The 22,843-nt window shown below is 41.6% G+C and overlaps 1 protein-coding gene and 1 pseudogene across 2 annotated transcripts in view; one reads left to right on the top strand and one right to left on the bottom strand.

The window, feature by feature from the left end:
* The first annotated feature begins 645 nt into the window (after positions 1–645).
* On the top strand, positions 646–1,234 carry LOC105874852 (large ribosomal subunit protein mL42 pseudogene; annotated as a pseudogene).
* Positions 1,235–4,869: 3,635 nt separating this feature from the next.
* Positions 4,870–22,843, bottom strand: part of PGM2 (phosphoglucomutase 2) — a 32,517-nt gene continuing 14,543 nt past the window's right edge. For both annotated transcript variants that reach the window (XM_020286320.2, XM_012771009.3), the window contains 8 exons: positions 21,082–21,271; positions 20,280–20,377; positions 18,865–19,045; positions 18,681–18,774; positions 17,494–17,623; positions 16,466–16,655; positions 12,463–12,596; positions 4,870–6,293 (listed from right to left, as the gene is read on the bottom strand). In XM_020286320.2, coding sequence (XP_020141909.1) covers positions 6,191–6,293; positions 12,463–12,596; positions 16,466–16,655; positions 17,494–17,623; positions 18,681–18,774; positions 18,865–19,045; positions 20,280–20,377; positions 21,082–21,271 — 1,120 coding nt within the window. In that variant the 3' untranslated portion in view covers positions 4,870–6,190. The remainder of the gene's footprint in view (positions 6,294–12,462; positions 12,597–16,465; positions 16,656–17,493; positions 17,624–18,680; positions 18,775–18,864; positions 19,046–20,279; positions 20,378–21,081; positions 21,272–22,843) is intronic.

Genomic DNA, 22,843 nt, shown 5'->3' with positions numbered 1-22,843 from the left:
AATGTTGCTCTGTATCCCGCCCACCACGGCCACGGGCACGGCCGAGTCGGAGCGCTCACCTCTCCAGCTCTCGTTCTCCCTCAGTTAGCCTGCGCAGTCATCGTGCTTCGTGCACACGGCAGAGTCTGTAGAAAGGATGCTATTTTAAACTTGGATTCTCACCCGCCTAGGAGTGCAACACCTTGTTTCACTGGTTGACTTACTCTACACAAATATGCTTGTAGCAAGAATGGAACACATGGATGACACAGAATGACACACAAACAGCCTCTCAGAGTCATTGGATTTAAACACAAAATGTTAGGAATCTGAATTTGATAGCTTTGAAAGAGACGAGTACAAAAGGGAGCATTACAGAACTGCTGGCCCAGAGTTCAAACACTTTACTATTGCAGTGCAGCACGCTACATTGCAATTATCTGTGTACATGTATGTCCCTCCCTAGACTTCATTTTAGATCAGGACTGCATGTTTGTTACCAGTATCTAGAAAACTGCCTGGCTCCTGGTGGATTCAAGCATGACGCAATCAGCGAACATAGGAATGAATGCACAAATAGCTCATGCAATCTTTTAGGATGTAGAAACCATAAATATAATTTAGATTCCAGCCATCCTTTCAAAAATTCCTTCTGAAAAAAAAACATCTTTTTTCATACTACCTGATAAGCATCTTGAACACCATGGCCACAGCAGCAGTAAAATGGGTGATAGCAAAGAGACCTATCTTGAAACATTTATTTCCAATCCCAAATGGAGCTTTATCTTGTGTTTGTCATAAATCTACATATTCTTCTCTACCAGATGACTATAATTGCAAAGTTGAGCTTGCTTTGACATCTGATGGCAGGACGATAGTATGCTACCATCCTTCGGTGGACATTCCATATGAACACACAAAACCTATCCCTCGACCAGATCCTGTGCATAATAATGAAGAAACACATGATCACATGCTAAAAACCAGATTAGCAGAAAAAAGTGAAAACCTTGAGCAAGGACCCATGATAGAACAACTTAGCAAAATGTTCTTTACTACTAAGCACCGTTGGTATCCTCGTGGACAGTATCACATTCGTCGTAAGAAACTGAATCCTCCAAAGGACAGATAATATTGAGGATCTCCAGGGAATCAGAGAGAAATGCCCCTCATTTGCCATTTGAGGAAATGTAATCTGGTGTATTCACTAATATACAGTAAAATAGTAATAATAAAATGTCTTTTCATATAAAAAAAAAAAATTCCTTCAAAACAGAACACACATCAAACTCTCGCTCTTCGCTGATGATATGATGTTATATCTAGAAAACCCATGGATTTGTCCAAGAGACTCCTAGATTTGATAAATGAATTCAGTAAAGTCTCAGGTTACAAAATCAATATACACAAATCAGAGGCATTCATATATGCCAAGAACCGTCAAGCCGAAACTCAAATTAAAAATGCAATACCTTTTACTATAGCCCCAAAGAAAATTACATATCTAGGAATATATTTAACGAAAGATATGAAAGACTTATACAAGGAGAACTATGAAACACTAAAAAAAGAAATTGTAGAAGATGTAAACAGATGGAAAAATCTACCTTGTTTATGGATTGGTAAAATCAATATTGTTAAAATATCAATATTACCTAAAGTGATCTACAGAATAAATGCAATCCCCATCAAAGTACAACTACCATTCTTTGCAGATCTAGAAAAAATAATTCTTCACTCTGTATGGAACCAGAAAAAAAACCTCACATAGCCAAAGCAATCTTAAGTAAGAAGAACAAACTGAGAGGCATCAGTCTTCCTGACTTCAAGCTGTACTATAAAGCAATAATAATTAAATCAGCCTGGTACTAGTGCAAGAACAGAAGCATCGATCTTTGGAATAAGACTGAGATTCCAGAAATGAAACCATCTGCATATGGTAACCTAATCTTTGATAAAACAGACAAAAATACACATTGGGGAAAAGAATCTTCAATAAATGGTGCTGGGAAAACTGGATAGCTACATGAAGAAGAATGAATCAGGATCCCTACCTCTCACCTCTCACAAAAATCCACTCAAGATGGATAAAAGACTTAAACCTAAGGCATGAAACCTTAAGAATCCTAGAAGAAGATGTCGGGAAAACCCTTCCAGACATTGGCCTAGGCAAAGAATTCTTGAAGAAGACCCCCAAAGCAATCACCGCAGCAACAAAAATAAACAAATGGGATCTGATCAAATTAAAAAGCTTCTGCATAGCCAAGGAAACTACCATTAGAGCAAATAGACAACCTACAGAATGAGAGAAAATATTTGCTCTCTAACACTTCTGATAAAGGTCTGATAACAAGAATCTATCTAGAACTCAAAAGAATTAGCAAGAAAAAATCAAACAACCCCATCAAGAAGAAATGGGCAATACAAATGACAGAAACTTTCCCAAAGAAGACAGAATAATGGCCTGCAAACATATAAAAAAATGCTCAACATCTCTAATCATTAGAGAAATGCAAATCAAAACCACAATGAGATATCACCTAACCCCAGTGAGAATGGCCTGTATCAAGAAATCCCAAAACAACAAATGCTGGTGAGGATGTGGAGAGATAGGAACACTCTTACACTGCTGGTGGGACTGCAAATTAATGCAACCTTTGTGGAAAATAATTTGGAGATACCTCAGAGCTAAAAATAGAAATACCATTTGGCCCAGCAATAGCATTATTAGGTATCTACCCAAAAGAGCATAAGATATTCTATTATAAAGACATTTGCACCCAGATGTTTATGGCAGCACAATTCACTATTGCAAGGACGTGGAAACAACCTAAGTGCCCGTGAATTCATCAGTGGATTGTTAAAATTGGTATATGTTTATAATGGAATATTACTCAATTCTAAGAGAGCTAGCACCGCTTATATTATCCTGGATTAAGTTTAAGCCTGTTATCCAAAGTGAGGTGACTGACACAAGATAAGAAAAATGGGCACCACATGTACTCGCCATCACATTGGTACTGACTGATTATCAATATGGTGCTCAAAGGGTGGTGGTGTTCACCAGGGATTTGGGGGTTGGGGAGGTAGTCCCATATCTGAGGGATGTGTGAGCAGTGTGGAGGGGAAGGGCATACCTCTAATTTGCTAGGGAGAGGCAAAGATAGAAGATGTAACCAAAATGTTCATGCTTTCATATTTTCTTTTTAAAATATGAAATTTTCTTGAAATTAAACAAAAAAAAAAACCCACATGAGATTCCAATGGCAATGAAATAGCTTTTCCTCACTAGCATCATGACTGAGGTAAATCAATTAGATAAATGAGGGGTACTCCTGCCCTCTCGTAATGGAAAGAAGAACAGCCACTATTCCAGAGACCACAAGGAAGAAAAGTAAAGACAGGTTGGCCTGTATTTCCTCCTGCATGGCAGTCTTTTTTTTTTTTTTTGAGACTCTTTTAACCCCCAGTACAGTGTAGTGGTGTCATCACAGCTCACTGTGACCTTGAACTCCTGGGCTCAAGCGATCCTCCTGCCTCAGCCTCCCGAGTAGCTGGGACCACAGGCATGCGCCACCATGCCCGGCTAACTTTTCTATTTGTGGTAGAGATGGGCTTTTGCTCAGGCTGGTCTCCAACTCCTGACCCTGCGGGCGGCCCCCAGAGTGCCAGCATTACAGGGGCGAGGCGCCGCCCTCGGGCTGGCGGGCTGGCGCAGGCTCCTCGGGGGCCCGCGCGTCTCCCTGGCGGCGCGGACAGGCGGAGACGCGCGTGGCAGGCGGAACCTGGGATTTCTCTGCACCTTCCTCTCAATTTTGCTGTGGAGCTAAAACTGCCCTTAAAAAGGTCTTTTAAAAAAATGACAAAAGTGAGAGCTTGCGAGGTCGCTGACTTGACGCCGGCGGGCGCTCCGGGCTGCGCTGCGCCCCGCGGCGACGGGAAGAAAGGGAGAGACACTTAAGGAGCAGCAGGTGCTGCTGTCTCAGAAGTGCAGGTGAGAGCAGAGCTGGCGGGTGCCCGCAAAGTCCCAAGGAGCCACCCGGCCACGCGAGGGGCAGCGGAGTGGGCGAGGCGGCACGCGCCCTGGCCTTCGTGCCCGCTGTCCCGCCGCCCGGCCCCGCCCCGCCCCGCGCTCGCCCCCGCCCCCTGCCCGCCCCCGCCGGCCGGCCCCACCGCCCCCTGCCCGCCCCCGCCGGCCGGCCCCACCGCCCCCTGCCCGCCCCCGCCTGCGCGCCCCCGCCGCCCCCTGCGCGCCCCCGCCGCCCCCTGCGCGCCCCCGCCGCCCCCTGCGCGCCCCCACCGCCCCCTTCCCGCCCCCGCCCCCGCCGGCCGGCCCCACCGCCCCCTGCCCGCCCCCGCCGCCCCCTGCGCGCCCCCCGCCGCCCCCTGCGCGCCCCCGCCACCCCCTGCGCGCCCCCGCCGCCCGGCCCCGCCCCGCCGCCCCCTGCCCGCCCCCGCCTGCGCGCCCCCGCCGCCCCCTGCGCGCCCCCGCCCCCGCCGGCCGGCCCCACCGCCCCCTGCCCGCCCCCGCCGCCCCCTGCGCGCCCCCGCCTGCCCGCCCCCGCCGCCCCCTGCGCGCCCCCGCCGGCCGGCCCCGGCGCCCCCTGCCCGCGTCTCCGCTCGCTGGCGCTGTGCTCTGGGCGTCTTCAGCTGCCGCCCGTCCCTGAAGGCGCCCGTCCCAGGGCGAAGCGTGCCCTCGTGCCCCCCCCGCGAGGCTCTCCCTCCGGCAGAAAGGCTCCGTCCGGGCAGCCCGCTACAGCGCGGTGCCGGCGCCGCCCGCGGGAGTCCCGCCACGCAGCGTAGGGCGGACGGCGCTGTATTTCTGCAAACAGCCACGTGGGTGCAGAGTATGAGTTATGCTCAAAAAACGCACACAGAACACACATGACATTTCGTTTCTCCAGAGTACAGCTGGAGACTGGAAAACATTATAAGGCAAAAATAAATACGGCTTCTACAACGATGCAATTGGTAGGATAAACTGATGCTGTAGATTTAAGAATTCTGACAGGATACAATCTATGTGTCACTGATACAAAACCATGTTTTCCCCATACTTTAGAAAAATAATTGTCAATAGTCATTGTTCTCAAACTGTCAGTAACCACTTAGGTTCACTGTGATATAATAATTATAATAATCATGTGCTTTAAGAATAGAAAATGACACAAAATATACAAAGTATATAAAGAACAGTTTGGTCCTAGCTCATGGGTGCTCAAATGGAGGCATTTTGGAAGGCTGTAAGAGCATGAATTATAAGGAGGTAGAAGGCACAGGTTAAACAATATACCATTTAAACAGAAATCTATTTATAGGAAATCTATTGTAATAAACTCTGGTTTTATGTTTTGGATCACATAGGAATAAGAGAAAAAAATCAGAGTCAGGTAAATTGTTATTGTTCATAGAACTTGCTGCCTCTGAACCAAGAATTACATTAAATTGTGCTAAAGCAAAAAACTCAATAATAAACTACTTTCAAGTTTCAAGTAACCAATTGTTTGTTTTTCAAGTTTTATAAAGATAAAATGAATTTCAACACATTGAACAAAGACAGTTAAGCTGTTTTTCCCTAGCACATGTACAATGTAAAATGATATATTATTAGGTTTTAGGCTATTAAAAGGTTTGGGGTCAAAAAAACTTACTGTTTTTAAAACATCTTTTGCTGCACTTTCTAGGTTCCTGCAAATTGTATTTTATCCAAACATGAACACAATATTTGGTCTTTTCATTTATTTTACTTTATAAAGGAATGATGGAAACATAAATCTATCTATAAACATAACCTAAAACGTGACAATCCTACATATGACAGCCCAAAATTTAGTGACTGCATGGTTTTCCTGCTATTTCAAGTACATATAAAAACAATTACAGAGAATACATATATTTATAATTTATGCAAATTAAGGCAAATAATTATAATCTATTTTTAAAGTTAAGTATTTTAAAAATATTCATTTATAAAAATTCAGATAATGCTCAGGCTCAACATTTTAGTAGGAATGTTGGTTTGGTAGGTTTGGCCAACTTTTCTTCATTCACTTTAAAGATCAACATGAAATAATGAGGAATGCAGATTTTTCTTAAAAATATAAATACTTATAGTGATAATTTGAATCAGATGGCCCTCAAAAATAGTGCTTCACAAATCAAACTCAGCTTAATTGTCAGTAACTGTTACTATGCCCAGGGTTGGAATATTTCACTCTGCTTTTGGCTGCAAATTATACTTCTGTGGCTGGAAAAAATGTACTTCAATAGCACTGACTAGTTCATTCAGTTCCTTCTTCAGCTGCTCAGGATCACTGGAAAATAGGGATAAAAAATCCAGATTAAGGGATTATTCCAAAGCACATTTTAAATGCTCTCCCCCTTGACCAAGTGACACTGAAATTTAACCTTAAGAGGAGGACTAATCATGACAAACAGAACTCCGGTGACTCGCACATGGGAACACATCTGTTGACTCAGACAAAATCCCTCTTGAGACAATATGCATTATTTTCCCCAAAGGTTTTTTTCCAAGTTCTCATCTATAAACAAAATTATCCCTTACTCTTCTCATGAGAATTTTTATGAAACATAAATTTTGGCCTAGTATCTGTAAAAGATCTAAAAATTCTGTACCTGATAGTGTAGAGAAACTTTTGTGAGGTCAGTTGCCATTAAATCCTGCTTAGGTTTTACAAATGATATTTCTCCTAGAACAGGGGTGCCCAATCTATGGCGAGTTGTATAATTGTTTAATTATGTATTACAATGTAATAATAACAGAAATAAAGTGCACAATAAAGTCATGTGCTTGAATCATCCTGAAACTGTCTCCCCCACTCCCTAGTCTGTGGAAAAAGCATCTCCCATGAATATGGTCCCTGGTGCCAGAAGGGCTGGGGACCACTGCCCTAGAACACGCGTGCTCCTGATGCCGTCTGTCCTGAAACCACTGGCAGCTAAGCTGCACCTTGTCTGCGCGGCCTGCCCAGAATGGTCAGAGATGGGGAGTTTGCAGGTGGATGTGGCGGGTCAAACACCAGGAAATCAGATCTCCCCACTACCCCCTGAAGTTCTGTCATTATGAAACCATTTCCAGAACAAGAGTCACAACTACAGCTGGGCATGGTGGCTCACACCTGTAATCCTAGCACTCTGGGAGGCTGAGGAGGGAGGATTGTTCAAGATCAGGAGTCCAAGACCAGTCTGACCAAGAGCAAGACCCCGTCTCTACTAAAAATAGAAAGAAATTAGCTGGACAACTAAAAATATATAGAAACAATTAGCCGGGCATGGTGGCGCATGCCTGTAGTCCCAGCTACTTGGGAGGCTGAGGCAGGAGGATTGCTTGAGCCCACGAGTTTGAGGTTGTTCTGAGCTAGGCTGATGTCACAGCACTCTAGCCTGGGCAACAGAGCCAGACTCTGTCTCAAAAAAAAAAAAGAAAGTCACAACTAAAGTATATACAAGAATCTAAGGAGATAGATCCCTATAAGAAAATCCCTATAAGAAAAAGTTTTCAAGGATGTAGGAAACACTAATTTATATGCGAATATGAATAACTGGAAGGTAAATAATGCCTAAAACTGATTTCCAGTTAAACAGGTTTGCAGCAGCTTATGTAACCTAGTGTGAGTTACTATAATTACTTAATACTGAAAAGCTGAATTTAAAAAACTAAATCCTTCATACTTTCCATCACTTCATACTCTATCTTTAATATGCAAAGTTTATCTTAATGGAAGTGGCAATTCCTATAATTAGTGAAGATCATTTTTACACTGTACTAGCAAACAGTACAACTGAACAATCCATTTTATTCCAGACATTAATTCTGGTTCTACTACTTACTAGCTGTGCGCCCTTAGGCAAATGGATTAGCCTCTCTAAGGCCCAGATTCCTCATTTGTAAAATTGGGATAAAGACTTTACCATCTCAAGAGAGGTGTTGTACACATTGAGATAAATCATAGAAAGCAATTAGCACAGACCTGCCCCAAAGACCTCAATAAATATAACTGTCATTACAACTATTTCTATCCCTATCGGCAACATATAAAATAATTACGCTTCATAAATATATATGAATTATATCAGTCTTTTTTTCCTTTTCCATAAATATGCTCTGAAGAAAACAACAGTTCTCAGGAAGACATGTTAGCTAATAATTATTTTTTAAAAACATATACTTAAAACTAAAATTCAGTGATTTACTAACTTATTTTGCAAATTTGTTTTTTATCATGTATGTATACTATGATTCATTTATAAATTGATATGTTTCTGACACTATATTTCTTATGTGTAAAAAAACAAATCAGTACTACTGTGTAAGATTTAAGGGTACGATAATACCTAAAACCATAATTTTGTCTTACAAGTCTGCATACTAATTGGTAATTGTTTCATTTCTTAAATTACAGTTTGAGAATATTTCGTAACATTTTAAACCACAAAATACAGCCTATGATAATTTAAGCTAGGGTTACGAATCTCTGTTTCGGAAAAATCTAAATCTAGATAGAACTCTTTATAGAAATGAATAGCAAAGTATCATGTATAATAAGGCACTCATTTTTCTCCAACTATCTTGAAAAACCATTTAAGCTAAATAACAGCTAAATGCAATGCAGTGTTCTTGATTTGATTATGGATTGGGAGAAAAAGCTATTTTGGGGATTTGGGGGCAAGTTTGAATCTATGTGGCAATTTGGCTAAGCTATAGTCCCCAGTCAGTCAAACACTAATCTTAATGTTCATGTGAAGGTATTTTGTAGATGTTGTTAATGTCTATAATCAGTTGACTTTAAGGGAAGGAGATTATTCTAGACCATTGGATGGGCTAGATTCTAGTTGATAGGCGTTAGGAGCAGAACTGAGGCTTTCCTGAAGAATCCCACCTGCAAACTGCAACTCAACCCATGCCTGAGAATTCCAGGCTGCCTGGAATTCCCGGACAGCCTGCCCTGTGGATTTTAGATTTGCCGAGCCAGTCCCCACAATCAATTGTGCAAGCCAATTTCTCGCAATACATCCCTTAATAAATCTAGCCCATTGGTTCTGTTGGTCTGTTGGAACCCTGCCTGATACAATTATCCAACAGCATTAAGATATTAAGAGAGTGTCTTTGTTTACAGGAGATGAATACTGAAATATTAGGAGTGAAGCATCATGAGGTCTTTCAAATGGTTCAGAAAAAAACCTCACACATCCTATCTGCAATCATAAATGGGAATAGCATTTCAATGAATATAATAAAAACACAATGTTTCAAAGTTTTTTCAGCAATTTATAAAATAATATTTGAATTTAAGTCCCCTTAACGAGCCAAGTAAAAAATTTAAATACCACAGAACATTAAACATTAAATAGTGTTATTATTATAAAGGAAAATTTTCTGAAATGTTAGATTTATTTTCACAGGGTAATAAAAAGGACAAAGATACAGATAAAATAGATCCTTAAGTTGGACCAATATGTATTTGTTTTTAAAAGAATGAAACAAATATGAAAATACTAAGTGAAAATGAGAATTATAAAGAAATGTCTATGGAAAACCATATTCAATATAGTAGCAAATAGCCTATTATTTAGTGCACATAGAAATATGCTTGCATAATATTTTAATAAAATGTTGGATACTTAGGAAATGAGCTGTTTTATATGTTTACTTAGTAGCTGGGTTTTTTGCCCCTTAAGGACAATAAGGTTTTCTCTCTCTTTTTTTTTTTTTTTTTTGAGACAGAGTCTCGCTTTCTTGCCTAGGCTAGAGTGAGTGCCGTGGCGTCAGCCTAGCTCACAGCAACCTCAAACTCCTGGGCTCAAGCAATCCTGCTGCCTCAGCCTCCCAAGTAGCTGGGACTACAGGCACAAGCCACCATGCCCGGCTGATTTTTATATATATATATATATATATATTAGTTGGCCAATTAATTTCTTTCTATTTTTATGGTAGAGACGGGGTCTCGCTCAGGCTGGTTTTGAACTCCTGGCCTTGAGCAATCCGCCCGCCTCGGCCTCCCAGAGTGCTAGGATTACAGGCGTGAGCCACCGCGCCCGGCCTTCTTTTTTTTTTTTTTTGAGACAGAGTCTCACTTTGTTGCCCAGGCTAGAGTGAGTGCTGTGGCATCAGCCTAGCTCACAGCAACCTCAATCTCCTGGGCTCAAGCGATCCTCCTGCCTCAGCCTCCCGGGTAGCTGGGACTACAGGCATGCACCACCATGCCCAGCTCATTTATTTCTATTTATAGTAGAGATGGGGTCTCCCTCTTGCTCAGGTTGGTTTTGAATTCCTGACCTCGAGCAATCCGCCCGCGTCGGCCTCCCAGAGAGCTAGGATTACAGGCGGACAAAAAGGTTTTGAATGGGAATCCATAGCAAAATATTTAATATATTACATAGTCCCATGACTTCTTAAATGTATTTTTATTGAACATCTTGATGTTTGAGAGCCATAATCATGACTTTCACTATTAGACTGGAGCTATCATTCAGAAGGAAAGATTCAAGGCACATTTGGGTGTGGAATGCTATTTCCCTTCTGATAAACTCCTGGAATGGTGAACTTTCTAAGTTATATGTACATGTGACATAGTTTTGTTTTGCTTTAGTATTTCCTTCTTTGCTATCAGCAATCACTTCTTGCCTAAGGAGAGTCTAACTATAGCAATTCCTTCCCCATTCCTTTCATTTGCTACATTTAATCTGCTACTAGTCTGGCAATTCCTCTGCTTTTATTCCCACATATTGCAAATTTGATTCAGAAGCCTGGAAAAACTTTTCTTTTTTTCATTTAAAAAAAAATTTTTTTTAGAGATGAGGTCTCACTCTGTCGCCCAGGCTGGAGTGCAGTGGTGTGATCATAGCTCACTGCAACCTCCAACTCCTGGACTCAGGTAATCCTCCCACCTCAGCCTTTCGAGTAGCTAGGACTACAGGTGGCCACCATGCCCAGCTAATTTTTTAAATTATTATTTTGTAGAGACAGGGTTTTGCTATATTGCCCAGGCTGGTCTCAAACTCCCGGGCTCAAGAGATTCTCCCACCTTGCCGTTTCAAAGTCCTGGGATTACAGGAATGGGTCACTGTGCCTGCCCTGGAAAAAGTTTTCTATGAGCAAAGCTGTTGTTTGTCTTTGTAGTCAAAATGACCTAGACTGGTGCTGTCTGCCATGGCACCGATTCGCCACATGTGGCTACTAGACACTTGGAATGTGGTGGCTAGTGCCACTGAGGAATTGAATTTTTAATTTTCGAACTCCTGACCTCGAGCAATCCGCCCGCCTCGGCCTCCCAGAGTGCTAGGATTACAGGCGTGAGCCACCGCGCCCGGCCTGAATTTTTAATTTTGTTCTACTTTAGTTAATTAAAATTTAAAAACTGACATTTGATTCAGTTATTAGAAAACTTAAATACTTTTGGAACAACTTGGGTATCAAAACTTACTTTTTCTACTCAAAATGTTATGAAATCTAAATACAGATAAAGTATTTCTAATAAAAGTTTAGCATTCAAATTGCGATATGCTGTAATACTGAATGGATTTGGGGGACTTAGAAGTCTTTCCTTCTGTGGAAAAAAGAATGTAAAACATCTCACTAATAATTTTTACATGGATTACATGTTGTAATGATAATATTTTAGATAAACTAGGTTAAATATATTATTGAAATTAATTTCACCTGTTTCTTTTCATGCTTAAAATGTGACAAGTAGAAAATCTAAAATTGCATCTGTGACTTGCATTTTATTTCTCTTGGACAACACTGCCTTAATTCATCTTTAGGAAACTTTTCCTGATTTACACCTGTATTCTAAATAAGGAAGTACAGGTGGACTGAGCGTCAGACGGGGCAGCTGGGTGTGCGACATCACGTCTACACGTGCTAAGTACATGCACTGAGGGTGTTAAAGTTCAAAATGTTAAGGCTGTTGGACGGTGACCAGCTCAAACTCTTTACCAAGGTCACACAAACATGACCCTGGGGCTATTAATACCAGCCCCTCAGCTCACTGGCAGCAAGTCGTCTTTCTGCTGAGGTTCCTTACTCTCCCTGGGACCTAGCACAAGCCTATAGACAAGCGGTGCTCAAAGATATTTGCTGAATGTATATGGAATGGATTTTACTTTACTTTATCAGAGACATGGAAAGACAGCAGTTTGAGAAAAAGAAAAACTCACTGATGCTAGCCACCAATGAAAAGTATTTAGAAAAAGGAAGTTTTATTGCTATTACTTAAATTAGGGATGAAATTTTCCTATACAAAGAAAGTTAGGACAGAAGTAAGTAATTAAGGAAGAACTAAGCACTCTTATCCTTGGACACTCACAGCAGCTGTTAATATCACAATATTGTTGCAGGTTCTGAAACAGTATTTCTAATTAAACTCTATATTGGAAAGATGAAACATTTTACTTAGCATTTGAATAACCAGTTAGACGTTTGAGGAATAAAAATCCTACCAGCTGCCGTTCACATCGTACCTGTTTCCAGGAGGGGCACACAGCTCTGCATAGTATTTGATTTTGGGCTCTGTCCCGCTGGTCCGCATGGTGGCCACGCCTCCATTAGCAAAGGTAAAGGTGATCATTTGGCTGCTTTTACTAGTAGGAAGAACCTAGGAATTAATTTACACATATTATAAATCTTTTTTTTTATATTATAAATCTTAATAGTAACATATACTCTTCTGGCCTAACTAATATTTTCCCTTGCATAAACAAGAAAATAAATGCCAAACAAATATATTGGTTAGGAAAGAACATTTTTGAGGAAATCAGAAAATGTACTCCATACAAATGGAACACGAAGTGATACTGCTAATTTAAAAAAATGTGGCATGTATACACACAGTGAAATACTATTCAGCCTAAAAAAGTAGGGAAGTCCTGTCATCTGTGACAACATAGATGAACTTGGAGAACATTACACTGGGGGAGATGAGCCGGACACAGATCTCACTCACACATGGAACTGGAAAGAGTCACAGCCTTAGAAGCAGGCATAGCATGATGCTTGCCAGGGGCTGGGGAGGAGGGGCAGGGCAGCTGGACAGATGTTGGGGACAAAGTTTTGGTTAGATAAGTTAGGAGGAATAAGTTCAAGAGATCTCTTGTACAACATGGTGACTATAGTTAATAACAATGTATTGTATACTTAAATATTGCTAGAAGAGTAGATTCTAAGTGCTCTTACTACAAATAAATGAAAAGCATGTGAGGTAATGCACATATTGCCTTCAGTTAATCATCACAATGTATACATATTTACATATGCATATATAGATACAATTTTTACTTGTCAATTAATATAACTAAATTAATTAAAAAATGAAAATTAAGTAACTTTGTATACTGGCTTTTACCTTCCTAGTTCTATTAAAGTTACTTAAAGTTTTATTAAGAATGAAACACATCATTTCACAAGAAATTAACTTAAATAGACTAATAATATACTAATGAATACACCCAAACTAGATCATATTTCACTGTTACAAAATGAAATTTTGCAAAACAAAAAAGTCCATAGAGTTTTTTTTTTAAGATAAAGCTTCTGGCAGGTGTATTTGTAGTTGACAGCTCCCAAAACTCCACTAAAATTACAGAAGTATTTAAAAAAGCATAAACACAAGGGCAAAGAGGCAAAGAAAAAATAGCAGTCGATGGGACTGCCAACCAACCGTGCAAGTCAGGAAACAGACGGCGGATCAGAACGTCTGACGGGACACAAGACAAGGAAATGCGAGTGTCTGCAGAAGGAGACACCGACAAGAACCAGGACAGTGTGCTCTGCAGAATCCGGCCAGGCTCAGGAGCCAGGGCAGCAGGGGCAGGTGTGAGGCAGGGGTGGAGGCAGGAGCATCGTTTGAAAGAAGCTGTCAGAGCCTCCCAGATGCTCGCTGCAGCCCATGCAGCCAGGAAACCACCTCTTCTCTGTCTCTGCAGAAGGTAGTTTATTCTCTGGAGACTGAACCACCGGGAAGGCTCAGGAGCTAGGGACATAAGGCACCATGGAGGGCAGGTCTGGTGACAGAGGGATCAAGTGAAAGCCCCCAGGATAAGAGACCCCAGCTGTCCCTCCCATGCTTCCGGGGCTTGGCAGCTCAGCTCGTAGCCCCTGCACTCTATTAAGGCCAAGCGCCTCCAGAGAAACCCCTCCAGCGGGGCCCATTAAAAAGTTGACTTGCTGCCCAACACCCCGAGTGAAGCGAGTCATTTGGCCTGCGTGTGTACACAGAGCCACAGGCACACAGTTTTCGATCCGCTCTTAAGTGTCCAAAGGACAATCAAGGATCACCAGACTTTTGGAAAAGACGTTAGATAAAATACAAAGTCCAGAACAAATTAAAAAAAAAAATTGAAGGAAATAAAGAGAATATAGGAGAAAAAGATCTATATTTTTAAAAGCTGTAATTAATATCTTTAGAGAGAAATTGTGTACATAAAAAAAGAATTGGACACTATTTTTAATAAATTAGAGAGTAAGAACTGAAATAGCCAAGAGTTACTGAAAGTTAAAGTTGAGGGAATCTCCCAGAAACAGCACAGGGGCAGGGCTGGACGCCAGGAAAGAGGCGCAGCAGGCCCGCTCTGACGCCGGCGCCCGACCAGGAACTACTTAGGAGTGGGAGGACAGAAAACACAGGGGAGGAGCTGCTTAAAAACCAATGAACTAGTCCCTTTTTGACACATAATCCAAAATCTCCTTAAAACTAAAACAAATAATTCTACAGACCAAGTGCACAGGAAAAAGTGAATAAAAAGAGACCCACACTACAGTGTTTTTGAACCTGAAGCTTAGAGGAAAGTTCCTAACTTTTCCCAGGGACAAAAATAAAACCCAGTTGCATAGAAAGGGCCGAACCAGTGTGGCATCCACACCCTCGCTCCCAGCACACGGCAGGCTTCACCTGTCTGCTGAATGAATGAATGAATGAATGACTGCAGCCCCACAGCCACACTGGAAAGCAAACAATAATGGAGCAAAGCTTTCAAAGCCGCGAGGCAGTGAAGTGCGAGGGTACAACAAGGCATTTTCAAACCTAATGCTTCCAAAATTTTGCCTCCCACTCGCTCTTCCTCAGAAAGCTTCTCGAGGATGTGATCGAGGAAAATGAATACAGAAGGAGTAAGCAAGCCTGGGGTCTAGGAGCAAGGGGCTCAAGCCTGGAGAGGACAGTCCCAGAATGACAGCCGGCCTGGCCCAGACAGAGGGCCCGGGAGGGAGGGCCCGGGAGGGAGGCCCGGGAGGGAGGCCGCTGGAAACAGCCACGGGGAAAACCCCACTGAGAGGTTTTTGAAGGAAAATCTAGCGACAGTCACATAGAAATCGAGGCAAACAAGAGAACAAAGCAACTGTTAATTACAAGAAATGTAAGTCTTTATACACATTAGGGAAACCTAATCAAAATGCAGCACTTGGCTGGGCGGGCGGGGACAATCACTAGTCAAAACAATACGGCGCGGGATCCCACCCAACCACAGGCTGCGGCGTGTGTGTTGTGAGGACAGGGGAAGGGGGCATCGCACGTGGGAAGCGTAAGAGCTAAATCCTTATCTCAGTGATAGAAAATCGATCAATCGTAACACGGATAAGTCAAAGCATCACCATAAAAGCACATTATTTAGGAATCTGGCCGTAAACACTGGAGAAACGAGCGAGAAGGCGCTGTCTGGGCGACATGGCAGCGAGGCGGCAGAAGGAGGGGCTGCCGTGTTTCATCACAATTCTCTTAAATACGATTTATCTTTTAAAAATACACTGGGGGGAAATGACAGTTAAAAACGTAGAAAGGTAAATAGCAAAGAACACGTCTAACCTCTCATAAAGATATTCATGCTCTGCTCTCCCCACCCCTAGCCATGGCTGGCAATTCTCTTCTGCCATCTTTGGGCCTTCTTTTGACTCCCACGAGGGTCCACCAGGGGTGAGGAATGCAAACTCATGCTTTACAGACCCCATACTTTCAGAGTACAGGGGAAAACTAACTGGAAGCAAACAGGCTCTCAAAGTGAGGACCAGGGGCCTGAGCATCACCTGGGAACTTGTTAGAAATGCAAATTCTTGGCCCCATGCCAGACACGCTCAATTAGAAACTCCCAGGCCGGAGCCAGCACTCTGTCTAACCAGCCTGCCAGGGACTGACGCGCCCTCAAAAGCGGGTACTGCTCATGCGGATAAAGAACTGGATCCTGAGTCAAAAGACCCAGATTCTTCCTGGACCACAGACAAGTTCTACACTTCTGTGTACTGATCTCCTAAGGTGTGAAACGGCAGTGTTGGCTTAGGTGACGAGTAAGATCTCTTTTAGTTCTAGCCCATGATTTTTAGCTTTCCATATATTTCTATAGCTTATTTACAGTCATGCCTAAATGCCTAAGATCAGCTTCAATTAATTATATGAGTCAATAAGTTAATCTACTCAAATGATTAAAAAAAAAGAAAATAGAAAAAGAGGTTTAGCTGATAAACGTAAACATTACTTACAGCTTTTTTATCAGGTTGGCTATCGTCATAGCCGGTTGTAAGGTCCCTAATGGAAGAAATTTCAAATTTGCCACAAGTTTTTGGATAATTATTTTTTCCATCATAGTTTCTGAGGTCTTCAAATAATTTTTTAATGATGTCTTGATCATGGCAGATAAAATAGGAAGCTTTGGTAATATGGTAGCCATACCTGTAAAAAAAGTGCAAATCCATGCAAACTGAGGAACAAAATAATTCCACACAGTGGACATAGGACATGCGCATCAACCAGTATGCTCTAAAAACATGAAACAAATAATCATAACTAACTTCAAAGGAATAATTCAGCACTAAAAAAGAGGTCCGGCTACCCCAGGGACCATGAAACGACAGCCTGGCCTTCGGCCTGCATTTGTAAGTACAGCCCGCACTCCCTCGCTGGCTTTCTGTAGTCTCTGGAAGCTTCTGTATTACACAGGCAGACTTGAGTAATTGCTACAAAGACTGAGCAGATATATTATGAATACATTTCATCTTTTTTGAGATCGGTCACTTAACGACTAACTTCATTAGTCATTTCTGCGACTAATGTTCTTATTTGTTAAGAATGAATGCAATCACAAATGGCAATCACTTAATAAGTATAACCATAATAAGTGTATCAGAAGGAAAAGGTAATCTCTTAGTCATCATAAAAAATAGACTTCAATCCTCCAGAAACATCACATGTAATGTAAATATCAAGTCTTTATTCATTATATGGGGAAGCAGATGTTGATAAAGGGAAAGAAAAGAGTTTTATGAAATATTACCCATTATGTGCTCAATACTAGTTCTATTTACATTGATTGTTATTATACAGGGAAGTCTTTTGCTGTGTACATAACAATTTTGATAAAAATAAAATGCTTGACCTTTCTAGGTACAAAAAAAAAAAAAATAGACTTCATCACCAAAGAGCATTAGAAAGAATAGTAGTACCTCATGCACAAGAACATAATAGAACACATAAAAATAAGACTTTAATCAAACAGTCAACAGCAACTTACTCCACATAGATGGCCTCCAGCTGCTGAGACAAAGACAAATTCTTGCTTGCGAGAAAGCTAGCCAGCTCTGCGCTTATGGCAGCGGCACTGACGCCATCCTTGTCCAGAACAAAAGGGCAGCACATGTATCCTGCAGAAACACACGTCACCCCCCAGGAGTGGGTTCCTGTACAGTCCCGTGTCTAGCCACATACGTGTGTGCGTGCTGGCCACCGCAGATCAGAGGCTGCACGCTGCTGAGTGCACGCATGTTCCTCACTTATCATCACAGATTAAAGAATGTGGCCCAGTGCCAGGCACATAGCAGGCTTTCAAGAAGTGTTTGTTGAAGAACCTGTGAGGAAGGTTTCCACTCCTGGGCCAGTGGCGCTCATTCACGAGATTTGCTGCAAGTCCCTCCAGCTCACATGAAATTGTTTCCAGTTGTTCTAGTCAACATATATTGTTCTCTGAATCCCAATATCCTTCCTAGTTACAGTATTCATTTTGACACCTGGCCTCTTACACCCTTGTGTGGTTACTAACTAGATCTATAAAGCTGCTGTAGGCTAAGGTCAGTGCCATCCGTTTCTTTCAGAGTCGCTGAGTAACAGATATGCAATTGATATTTGACAAACGAATGTAAGAAAAGTTTTTTATTAAAAACTAAAAACCTATAGAGACAAGTCTGCCAAATCTGACAACAAAGGAGCAAAAGCTGAGCTATTACACTTTATTAAATTAGTTAAATCATGTGTGTATGTTGGCGCTGCAGGGAATGTGCAGACGAATATGTTAACAAACAAACTTAATGCATGTTAGTTTTTACTAAAGTAATAGCTAAATTTTTGGCACAAACATGAATTTCAAATTTTTATTGTGAGCTCTCCTTTCTGTCCATGTGCAGAGACAGTGTAAGTCAAGGGCTATTCAGTCATTCTGGCTGGACTTGGCGTCACTGTCAACTGGACAAAGGGTTCTTGCGTTAATGGCTTGATTATTTGTAAGATACTCCTTTTTGCTGAAAAATATCTGAGATACTAATTTTGGAGCAGGACAGTTCAACGGTCAACCTGAGCACTACAAAAGCAAAGTAAATTGTGTGTTCCTGTTTCACTATGGATATTTTAAACCCAAATCCAAACCTTTTTCTCATTTACTTACATTCTATATTAACTGATTTTATGATCCTCATTATCACATCTTACCAATAGCTTCTTCAAATGCAAATAAGACAGTTTTCCCCTGGTCTATTAGCTGTTTGGCTCTGTTTCCCATCCACTTAAAGCCAGTTAATGTTTCCTGAAGGGATAATCCAAAAGAACAAGACATGCCTTAGATTTTCTGCAGAGCAAAAGAAAGCAAAATGAGCAAGTCCCACAAATACCTTACCTCGAAATGAAAGCCCTCCTTTAAGGCAATGGCCCGCAGGATTTTGGAGGAGACAGTGCTGGACAACATGTATGTGTCTCTGAGGGCGTCGCGATCCTGGTTCTTTTCTTTCCAAGAAGTAAAGAGCCACCAACCCAGAAGGGCCCCCAGCTCATTGCCTGAAAACACTCTCCAGTCACCCCTGAAAGGAAAACAAGCTATTCATTTCCGGGATCTTAAGGAAGACACTAGAAGTCACTGGAATAGGACAATTAAGCAATGGAGTCTTTAAGTATTTTCTGCCAGTCTGTTCTGTTATTCATCATCTTTAAATAATCGGTTACGACAGTAACTGCCACTTCATAAACACCGCGTGGATACTGCGTACCACCCAGTCTGCCTGGACACACGCCCTGCGTGAAGGCCCTAATGTTGTAGGGTCATACTTGTTTTTAAAGTATGTCAGTGATGACACATAATGCTTTTATTTTAATCTTTGGCAAAAGCTTTGGTTTTAAACATAATAGAAATATGCTGGCAAGACCCCCCTCGTGTATAAAATAAGTTTTGATCTTTCTACTTTTGGACTGGTCACTATTGCTGATTTTGAGAGGTGACAGCTTAGCATTCCTTAAGATCACACTCCGCCCTAACGCGGTCAGAACACCAAAGAGTAGACATGTGATTTCTGTTCCTCTCTGTGGTCCAGGCGACTAGCAGTAAATGTCACATACCATCACGTATCCCCTGGGCCTAACTTTCTAAACACTGATATAGAATTGAACCTATTTTATCATAATCTAAAACCCTATCCCTTCAGCAGTACCCCACTGCCCCCAAAACATCATATAGGCTGTTTGACACCCAAAGTTCCTTGGACCCTGCCTATCTTTCAATTTTTTCTCCCACTTACTTACTTTCCTTTGTACAATCTCTATGGTCAGACTTATCTTAAATACTGTGCCAGTACCCACAGGCATTCCTTTCTGGTCTGTCCAAACTAAATTCAGCCATTCCTTGAAGGTTCAGCTCCTTACCAAACCCATCAGCAAATACTCAGCTGCAAGGCCAGCACCAAAGTACTCTGCCCTCAGCAGGCACTGGTACGCCACTATGACACATTCGATTATGAATCTTTTTCTTCCTCTTCCTCCCTGCATCCCTCTACATTATAAATTAAGGGAAGATCACAAACAGGAACTTCAATCCCAAACACATACTGGGTTGTCTACTCCACACTATGCCTGCCAACATGCGACGCCCCGCCTCGCCCCGCTAGGCCGGCAGCTCACTCTGCACCAGGAGACTCCACAGAAGGTCCGGTGAGATGATCGTTTGCAAAATAAATGGGAAAGGTTTCCACATAGGTCCAGTGGCCCCAGGAACACTTTACTGCTTTCTATTTTCTGTAATGTAGGTAATCACGACTCATTTACCTGTCCTGCTTTTCTGCCACAGCAAGTCTATCAGCATCTGGGTCGTTCGCTAAAACGATTTTGGCCTTGGTCTTGTCAGCCAAAGCAAAAGATAAAGTCTGAAAAGAGTATGAAAATAAAAGATTACTTAAATCAAGAATCAAGCATATGGTAGTCTTTAAAAACAGTCAGTTCTGTAACAATTAAAAGAGTACTTTCCCCAAATGAAGGCTGAATTTTATTTCTGGAGCCGGTCTTGGTCGGTCAAACATTACCTTCCTAAGTTAGAGATCAGATAATGGGAGCATCCGTGTGTGGCCCAAAGCTGCCCGAGTGACCCGCTGCACACAAGGCAGAGCGTGTGCGGCTGTGGTCAGCCGCACCAACAAACCAAATGACCAACGCTCTGAATACCGCTGCTACACCAACCTTTAAAATGCTACAGGTTTGTAACAATGTAAACAATACTTCTTCATATTAGAAAGATGACAGTTAAAGAATAAAAGTCATAATATGATAAAACTCCATTCTATTACTGTTTTCTTTTTTTTTTGGCATTAAGGGAGTACAGTAAATTAAACTAAAATTACATTAAATTAATTAAATTTAAAGCAGCATTTAGATTTCAGCTCTCAGATCCCGATGCTAGGATATCTAATTTGAAAGATCTTTAAGAAGTTAATGACTAACAAATATACATATTTCCAGCGATGAAATCAGTTATTCTTCAGCACCATGAAAACACATAAAAGCATATTTTATTTGACAGTAATAGCTTTGAATATAAAAGGCAGATTTTAGAATCTTAAAAAAAGGTGGTTACCAAGACGCCTTTACCCTCTTCGGGATTCGGGTATTTCACCGTCGGAAACTCCGGATCGGGATCTTTCTGTTCGGCGACAGCCTCAGGAGGAGCCAGGTCAAAGGCCTCGAAGGCCGAGCGCACGAAGGCGTGCCCCACCCCGTGGACAGACGTGTGCACAAACTTCATCCGGGTCTCCTTGTTCACACTCCTAGAATCAGGCACACCATGGAAATGATAAAAGGCATAAATACGCCTCTCGCAACTGGAAGGGTTGCAGAATGTCAAGGAGCCTGAGTCATAAGAATGTAAGAAACTGATGTAATAAGAATGTACAACTGAATATGTTTCCAATTCCATTAAAAAAAAATCCACTCTCTCTCAAATATACACATCCCCCCAACATACTCAAGTTTTACATTCTACTCTGTGGTTATTTTCAGCAGATCTGATTATTTACAGATTCTCTTTTATGGAGCAGCTTTCACGTCTAGAGCGGGAGACGGCGGAGAACCGCAGGCTGCGGCCCCAGCTCGCTCGCGCGGCTGCCTGCCAGAGCCGGACGGTGCCAGCCCCAGCGCTCCGCATGTCCCAGCTTCGGAAATGACTCTCAGTATAAAAAATAAAACTTTTCTTTGCCAAGTAACAATCCTGTTTGGCAAAGTACCATGATCTAGGGACTTAATGTAGAATAACAATAAACATCAAAATTGAAAGTAGTTATAGAAAAGTAAACATAAGATTTTTAAAACTTCCAATGCTCTAACTGCTAGAATCTTAGGTTATTATCCATTTCTTTTGGAAATGAATAAACAAACAAGGTCTTTTCTAAGAGAATAGTGTTTTAAAACAAACATACCCTTATGTGCAAGATCAGGGAGGAAAATTTGAAAGAAAACCTCTCAGATATTAAAATATCTTATAAAGCTACGATAATTAAAACAGCTTGGTACTAGATATAAAAAGGCATACAAAAGGAACATAAGAGAGAGCTCAGAAGCTGACCCAATTTGAAACGGGAAATGCACATTGGAAGCAGTAAAGCTCAGTGGTCAACACGCTCTGGAACCAGCGGCAAACTTAAGCCTCGGAGCTCTGCCGCCCACACGCGGCGCGACTGATGCCTGTTTACTGAATCACACTCGGCTGCAGTTTTCTCATCTACAAAATGGTAAGGTACCAGAACTTACCCTCAGCATTATCATGAGGATTAAAATGAAACTGTATGTGAAGAGCCTCTAGCAATTATCTCATATATAATATAATAAGCACTTGATTAATGTTAGAAACAGTTTCATAAAGGTATCATATCCAATTAGCCAAAAAAGAGATAGATTTTTCAATTTATTGTATTGGTACACTAGCAAACCTTTTAGAAAAAGCCAAATCTGCTTTCCTACTTTGCACTCCATACAAATTAAAAATTACCGATGACTCGAAAGATTGAAATATTACAAAATGTAAACATGAAAGTTTTAGAAAAAACATGGGTAATTTAAAATAAATAACTTTGGTCTAGAGCAGGGGTCCTCAAACTTTTTAAACAGGGGGCCAGTTCACTGTCCCTCAGACCGTTGGAGGGCCAGACTATAGTTTAAAAAAAACTATGAACAAATTCCTATGCACACTGCACATATCTTATTTTGAAGTAAAAAAACAAATGGGCAAAAACACCCGCATGTGGCCCTCGGGCCATAGTTTGAGGATGCCTGGTCTAGAGAAAGTCTTCCTGAGTATGGCATAAAACCCAGAAGCCATAATTAAAAGATTAATAAATATTATC

Source organism: Microcebus murinus, chromosome 3 (assembly GCF_040939455.1).
Source record: "Microcebus murinus isolate Inina chromosome 3, M.murinus_Inina_mat1.0, whole genome shotgun sequence".
NCBI classification, from domain to species: Eukaryota; Metazoa; Chordata; class Mammalia; order Primates; family Cheirogaleidae; genus Microcebus; species Microcebus murinus.
Note: the sequence above shows the minus strand (reverse complement) of the source record. Positions and strands in the feature narration are given on the sequence as shown.